The 8,095-nt window shown below is 44.5% G+C and overlaps 1 protein-coding gene across 2 annotated transcripts in view; it reads left to right on the top strand.

The window, feature by feature from the left end:
• CENPV (centromere protein V) overlaps positions 1–8,095 on the top strand; it is a 22,510-nt gene that overhangs the window by 7,339 nt on the left and 7,076 nt on the right. The window contains exons 4-5 of one of the 2 annotated variants that reach the window (XM_012651401.1): positions 3,497–3,611; positions 4,747–4,867. In XM_012651401.1, the coding sequence (XP_012506855.1) occupies positions 3,497–3,611; positions 4,747–4,867 (236 nt within the window). Of the gene's footprint in view, positions 1–3,496; positions 3,612–4,746; positions 5,161–8,095 lie in introns of those variants that run through there. The other variant, XM_012651402.1, reaches the window with a different exon arrangement.

Below are 8,095 nucleotides of genomic sequence, written 5' to 3'. Positions count from 1 at the left end.
CAAGGAGTCGTCATGGTGGGTCAGGAGGGGCAGTGGGAGCTTGGATTGGGATGGTAGTCATGAAAATGGAAAGAAACTAGATAACTGGATGTGTTTTAAAGCAGTGTTTCTCAAACTTTAGTGTGTGTACAGTCACCTGGAGGGCATGTTAAGACATTATCTGGCCCAACCCCTGATTCTGTAGGTCTGCAAGGTCTCAGGTGGTGCTGATGCTGTTGGTCTGAGGACCACACTTTGGGATGCATGTTTTAGAGCAAGCATAAACAGAACTATAGAAAGCATTGGAGCAGAAATGAGGAGAAGAAAGAGAAGTCGAAGTTACAGATGTTGGGCCTGAGCAACTAGTTGTGCGGAGACGCTAGATCCTAGGGGAGAAGCAGGAGTACGTGTTGGTTGGGGCTGGGGGATGCTGGAATCAAGAATTCTGTCCCAAAAAGTTCAGTTCAGGGTATCTTTCAAACATTCCTGTAGAGGTGGGAGGTGGCAGCAGGATATACAAGTATGGAGTTCTGGAGTGAGATCAGAGCTGGAGCTACCACCTTGGAAGTTGTTGGCGTGCTGACGTTGCTTAGAGCTGTGAGACTGACAAGGTCAGCTGGGGAGATGGTGTAGCCAGAGAAGGGATCAGGCTGAGGCCAGCCCTGGGGCTCGCAGACCTTCACAGAGAGTGAACAGAAGAGGAAGAAGAGCAAGCAGAGGGCCTGGGAGATGTGTCCAGTGGAAGGAGGAAGGACGGGAGAGTCAGAGGCCAGTGTTTCAAAATAGGAGTGCTGCTGAGAGGTGAGGTTAAGAAGAACCCAGCATTCCAGAGAAGTGGCCATTGGATTTGTCAACATTGTGGTCCTCAGTGATTTCTGATTAGGCAAGAAAACAAAAGAAATGACCAAAGAAGTTGAGTGTAGCAGAGTTTGATGATAGGCTACGAGTTCTAGTGGGGAGGAGGGGCCATGGGTCAGGTTGGTGGATATTGGAATAATATAGGCACGAGGGCCTAGGTGCCACTGGGTAACTTCTGGTAATGAATGAGGTAGACTAGGATGTGCCTCCTGGTAATCCCTTGAGGGAAAGTGAATATTCAGGTGACTCTGGATGTTTGGGACTACTTGGCAGTTCTTTGCTGTGTCTGTGTGGTGGGGCTGCTGTGGAGTAAGAAAGGCCCCTCAGGGAACTGTTTTTATGTGAAGCACAAAGCTCTGTGAGGGTCTTTCTTTCCTGCGGCAGTGGGTGGTGGTCTGGTGCTGGGGAAGTATTAAGAGATTTAACAGTGATGAGGAACCTCCAGGACCCCCAGCCCCCTTCAGCCACTTAGTTTCCCTCCCTAGAAGTAGACCACTGTTCCTTGGATACCTCTTCAAAGGCACATACAAGGATACAGCCTTTTTTAAAAATTAAAATGGTGCTATATTATACACATTGTTTTACACCTTGCTTTTTTCATTTTGTAACCTTGGAGGTTGTTCCATATTAGTATTTGTAGAGCTGCCTCATTTTTTTCAAAAGTTACAGAATATTCCATTTTATAAGTGTCCATAAGGCTTTAACCCGTCCTCTACTGATGGACATTTTCCCAATCTTTAGGCTTTATAAACAGTGCTATAATATCCGTATACCTATGTCACTTGAGACATCTGGAATATGTCTGTAGGATAAATTTCTAGAAGTGGAATAGTTTGCTAAAGCAGTGGTCCCCAACGACCAGCCAGCGACTGGTTTCATGGAAGACAATTTTTGCATGAACCAGGTGTTGTGGGGTGGAGCTCAGGCGGTGATGCGAGTGATGGGGAGTGGCTCTAAGTACAGATGAAGAGATGAAGCTTTACTTGCTCGCCCACCACTCACCTCCTGCTGTGCAGCCCGGTTCCTGACAGGCCAGGAACTGGTACCTGTCCATGGCCTGGGGGTTGGGGACCACAGTGTTAAAGGATACATAAACTTTAAAATTTTAGTAGATGTTGCTAAATTTTTTTTTTTTTTTTTGAGACAGAGTCTCACTGTGTTGCCTGGGCTAGAGTGAGTGCCGTGACATCAGCCTAGCTCACAGCAACCTCAAACTCCTGGGCTCAAGTGATCCTCCTGCCTCAGCTTTTTTTTTTTTTTTTTTTTTTTTGAGACAGAGTCTCACCCTCTTGCCTGGGGCGAGTGCCGTGGCATCAGCCTAGCTCACAGCAACCTCAAACTCCCGGGCTCAAGCAATCCCACTGTCTCAGCCTCCCGAGTAGCTGGGACCACAGGCATGTGCCACCATGCCCAGCTAATTTTTTCTACATATATTTTTAGCTGTCCAATTAATTTCTTTCCATTTTTTGGTAGAGACGGGGTCTCGCTCTTGCTCAGGCTGGTTTCGAACTCCTGAGCTCAGAACGATCCGCCCACCTCGGCCTCCTAGAGTGCTAGGATTACAGGCGTGAGCCACCGCGCCCGGCCTGATGTTGCTAAATTTTTACCAGTTCATATTCCCATGCCTGATACATGAGAGTGCATATTTCTTTACATACTTATCGATACCATGTTAACCAACTTTTTGATTTTTGCCCACCTGACAGTGAAATATATCTCATTGCAGTCTATCAGCACATCACTTCCTAGGTTAAAGAACTATTGTTTTTCCTTTTCTCTGAACTGTTCTGTCATGTTCTTTGCCCAGTTTCCCATTTGATTTATCCATTAAGGAAATGAGCCTCTCTATGATGTCTGGCAAATATTTTTTTCCTGGTTTGTCCTTTGTAGATTAATTCAAGTACAGTCAACAGTTTTCTTAAAGACCTTGAGCTGTACTGTTTGGGGACATGGAGAGCCAGTTCTTTGGGTGAGCTTCTCTCCTTTGGAAGCAGATACTTCACTTCCTGACGTCGACAGGATGGTGATCTTGCTGTGGGTCAGAGAAGGCTCAAGGCTGATTTGTTCTGTGTGCAGTTGAGCTAAAGGAAGCCATGAACTGTCATGTTCCACACTAACATGTCTCTGGACAGTGTAGATGGGTCCCTGTCATCAAGAAGCTTCCAGTTGGCCGAGCGCGGTGGCTCACGCCTGTAATCCTAGCTCTCTGGGAGGTCAAGGTGGGCGGATTGTTTGAGCTCAGGAGTTCGAAACCAGCCTGAGCAAGAGCGAGACCCCGTCTCTACTAAAATTAGAAAGAAATTAATTGGACAACTAAAAATATATAGAAAAAAATAAAAATTAGCCGGGCATGGTGGCACATGCCTGTAGTCCCAGCTACTCGGGAGGCTGAGGCAGGAGGATCGCTTGAGCCCAGGAGTTTGAGGTTGCTGTGAGCTAGGCTGATGCCACGGCACTCTAGCCCGGGCAACACAGTGAGACTCTGTCTCAAAAAAAAAAAAAAAAAAAAGCTTCCAGTCTTTTGTGGGACATAGGACATATCCTCATAATCCTGAGAGCCCTACCAAAGAACTCCCCCGATAAAGTTAAGATTTATTTTTTAAGTGACATAAAAAATAATCCCTTTGTAAAAAGAGAACATCTGTCTCTTTTCACCTAGGGAGCTGAGAATATAACCACTTACACGTTCAATACGCACAAAGCCCAGCACACCTTCTGCAAGAGATGTGGTGTTCAAAGCTTCTATACTCCCCGCTCAAACCCTGGAGGCTTTGGTGAGTAAAAGGGATGGACTGTGAGCTCTGGGGGACACAGGCCCGTGGTAGTCTGGATTAAAGTTCTGGTGGGACAGGTGGGGTGCCCCCTGCCTGGCTAGGCCCTGTCCCATGCACGTCTTAGGAGAACAGGGCTCTTCAGCAGGGCTCCTTCCAAGTGATAGAACATAAGACTGGCTCTGGCCAAACCTATCTAAATCCCTTAATCTGAATATGGCAAAATCTGATTCCGAGTCTGTCCAGATGGTGGTTCTTACTGGTGCTGCTAGAGCTGTGTGTCAGTGACATTGAAGGGCAGAGAGGACAGGTAGGGAGCTGGGCTTGTGGGGCCAGAGGAGGCAACTTTAATAATGACAGGGGTTAAGGGAGTGAAGGAGGCAAGAATGAGGAACATTTATAATGCCATTAAAAAAATTGTATTTGTTCCACAAGTGAGCCCCACTCAGGTGCTGCTTGGTTCTGGGGGTAAATAAAACTAACCCTTGGACAGTTGTTCAGAGTAATACCACTCTCAGCATGAATTGATGGGGATACTAGAGGTGGAAGATGTTCCTGAGGACTCTTGGTCCCTGTATAAATGCATCCTTCAGAGCTGCAGGGGTGGCGGTGACTGTGACTTGTCTTTTGCCTCATTGGTAGGGGAGGGCATGATGTCCTCACCCCCCCCATTTCTTCAGCAGCTCCTGTTTGTTCCTCATTGGTCCCCTGGGGACCCCTTCCTGCAGGGTTTTGAAAAGTATAAAATCCTGTACAAATGGGAGGCATTTAATTCTTAGGAAGTTACCTATCTAAACACAGAAAAGGCCTGTGAATTTTTCAGGCTACCAGTCAGAAATTGCTCCAGGCTGAGCCTCTCTGCTATTTTGTACTCTCGATTTGGTGTTGAATGGTGTCCAGCCTTGGCTGTCTCTGGTTCAAGGAGTCTAATCCCCACTGGCAGATGAGGAAAGTGAGCCAGAGCCTTCCTGGGCATCGGGCAGCATGCCAGTCTGATCGCTTAAGTCATAAGCTGTAGCATATCACTTGGAAAGCCTTACGTGTAGTGCAGTGGTGCTTACAGGTGGTCCAACAGCCAGTATAGCATCTGTTCTCACCCATACTTGGGCCCCCCTTTCTCTCTGCTGCTTCCCCCTAGGAATTGCCCCCCACTGCCTGGATGAGGGCACCGTGCGGAGTGTTGTCACTGAGGAGTTCAATGGCAACGATTGGGAGAAGGCCATGAAGGAGCACAAGACCATCAAGAACATGTCTAAAGAGTGAGCTTCTCCCTGTCCCTTCCTGAAAAGGAGGAGTGATTGGGGCCAGCAGCTGTGCTGTCCCTGCCACACCTGGGTGTTGCTCTTGGATATGGCCACCCCAGGCTGCTGGCTCCGTTGGCCAGCAGTCACCTTGATCTGTGCAGTTTGCTCTAGCTACCAGTTTCTTTAGGCAGCTCTTTATCTTTCCTTAGCCCAGATTTTGATGTAGGCTAGTTGACATTCTTCCTTCTCTTCCCAACTTTTGTGTGATCTTATAGGGAAAAAAAATAAATATTTTTAACATTAAAGCAGTTACTATGGTTTATCATTTCTTTTGCACTTTGGTTTTGCTTCTAAGGCTAGTTAATTAATAGCAGATATTTATTGAGTGCTATCAAGATGTTTACAAGCAAATTGCGAAGAAGAGATAAGAGAGATGAAGAACAGTGATTAAAAAGAAGATTATGAATTATTACAATCCATGTGAGCTGTGAAGATGATACGAGCTTTAGGAGTTCAGAGGGGAGAGAGGGAGGGCTGGTCAAGGAAGACTTGGGGAGGGTATGATTGGATTTGAATCCACTTTTTTTTTTAAAGGGGAAACAGCTTCTAATTCCTTTTTTAATTGTAAAATACATACAACATAAAATTTACCATCTTAACCATTTTTAAGTGTACACTTCAGTAGTGTTAAGTACATTCACATTGTTGTGCAACCATCATCGCTGTCTCCAGAACTCATCTTGCAAAACTGAAACAATGTTGGGCCTATTTTTAAAAAAGCGATAGTTAAGAAGATAGAGGGGAGAAGTAACTGTGTGAACAGAGATACAGGTGCATGCAAAAGCCAGGCTGAATTAGAGGCTTGGATTTGAAGAAGTAATGAAGAGATGTGAAAGGTATGTGGAGGCTGGGCTGGTCTTGGATAGTAGTCTTAGGACTTTGGCCTTTACTTTATAGGGAAAGTATTGGGAAGCCTTGGTCAGGATGCATGTTAGCCTGTTAGTCTTTTTTTTTTTTTTTTGAGACAGAGTCTCACTCTTTTTGCTAAGGCTAGAGTGCCGTGACGTCAACCTAGCTCACAGCATCCTCAAACTCCTGGGCTTTAGCAGTCCTGCTGCCTCAGCCTCCCGAGTAGCTGGGACTACAAGCATGCACCACCATGCCCAGCTAATTTTTTCTATATATATTTTCAGTTGTCCAGCTAATTTCTATTTTTTTTTTAGTAGAGACAGGGTTTCGCTCTTGCTCAGGCTGGTTTTGAACTCCTGAGCTCCAAAAATCCATCCACCTTGGCCTCCCAGAGTGCTAGGATTACAGGCATGAGCCACCATGCCCGGCCAGCCTATTAGTCTTTAGATGTGTTCCCCTGTCTCCCTCTCTCCTTACTTCACCTTGCTGCATATCACTATCAGATTAACTTTCCTAAAACATTCCTTTCATTACCAAATACTGTGTATTTGTCACACATGATGGTCAATACTTAGTAAATATTTGCTCTTTGCTTTAGGAAGATTAATCATGAAATGATTTGAAAGGTAGACTAGACAAGGAAAAAGAGCAGAGAGGAAATAAAGATGGCCAGTTCCTTGGTTTACTGGTTCTGCATGGTCACTGTCTCTTCTGGGTCACCAACAGCCATGTTCACACTATAAAGTTGGGAGGAGCTGGGCAACCCACAGGACCTGAGTTTTCAGGGCCAGAACTTTTTTTATTTTATTTTGAAATTATACACGTAAAACACGAATATATCCTCATAAGGTGAATGTCCCCTCTGGTCTGCCATTTCTATTGTAATATTATATAAAAATACATGGTTTTGTGTATCTTAAAAGCAAAGAGCATGATACTGTACTTTGTTCTGCAATTTGCATTTTTTATTTAATAACGTCTTGATCTTTTCATATCAATATGTATGTTCTCATTATTAACTGTTACATAGAATTGCATAGCATGAGTATAGTTTTTCTAACCACTATTTTTTTCGTGGAAATATGGTTCTTTCCAGTTTTTTGCTATTATAATGAACATCCTTTTAAATATCTTATTTATTTGTTTTTTTTGAAATGGGGTCTTGCTGTTGCCCAGGCTAGTCTCGAACTCCTGGGCTCAGAATGTCCTCCTGCCTCAGCCTCCCAAGTACCTGGCATTACAGGTGCGTCACTCTGCCTGTCTCCATACCACTTTATACATAGCGTATGTTATTTAAGAATGTAGAAGTGGGGCTGGGCGCGATGGCTCATGCTTCTAATCCTCACACTTGTAATCCCAGCACTCTGCAAGGTTGAGGTGGGAGGATTGCTTGAGCCCAGCTGTTTGAGACCAGCCTGAGCAAGAGCGAGACCCTGTCTCTACTAAAAATAGAAAAAATTAGCCAGGCATGATGGCACATGCCTGTAGTCCTAGGTACTTGGGAGGATGAGGCAGGAGGATTACTTGAGCCCAGGAGTTTGAGGCTGCAGTGAGCTGTGATGACACCACTGCTCTCTAGTTGGGTTGACAGAGCAAGACTCTGTCTCAAAAAAAAAAATGTAGTAAGTGGAATTGCTGGGTTGAAGGATATTCATCTTTTAAATATTAAAAAGCTGCTAAATTGCCCTCAGAAAGTGTACGCTAGCCTAAAGTGGCAATCAATCCTGTATATAGCACAGTACCCTCAATTACACTTGGTATTATCAGTCTTTTTCAGTTTTTTCCCTTTTTGTTTCCTCCACTTCAGTAAGCTAGTCTAGTTATCTGATGTCTTTTTGTGACCAATCTGTTGGGCAAAAAAGTTGGATTTTTAAAATTTCTGTTATTGCCAGATGAGGGTGGCTTGAGCCTGTAGTCCCAGCACTCAAAAGCCTGAGGCAGGAGGATCACTTGAGCCCAGGATTCAAGGCTGCAGTGAGCTATGATCGTGCCACTGCACTCCAGCCTGGGTGACACAACGAGACCCCGTCTCTAAAAGAATAAATAAAATTTCCATTATTCTGATCACCTGTGAGATTGAGGACCTTTTCATGTTTTTTGGTCATTTTTATTTCTTGTTGGTTGCTTGATCATGTCCTTTGCCCATTTTTCTTTGGGCTGTTTGCAAAAATTAGCAAATAAGCGTAGTAGTTAATACATTTTTGGAGTTCTCTATCATGTTGAGGATGTTAATCCTTTGTCATATATTTTGCAAATACCCCTTTCAATCTGTAGCTTGTTCTTTGTTCATAGGGTTTTGATTTTTCCCCCCATTTTTTTTTTTTTTTTTTTTTT

Source organism: Propithecus coquereli, unplaced genomic scaffold (assembly GCF_000956105.1).
Source record: "Propithecus coquereli isolate 6110/MARCELLA unplaced genomic scaffold, Pcoq_1.0 Scaffold355, whole genome shotgun sequence".
Taxonomy (NCBI): Eukaryota; Metazoa; Chordata; class Mammalia; order Primates; family Indriidae; genus Propithecus; species Propithecus coquereli.
The sequence above is the reverse complement of the archived record's forward strand: the minus strand, read 5'-3'. Positions and strand labels throughout refer to the sequence as shown.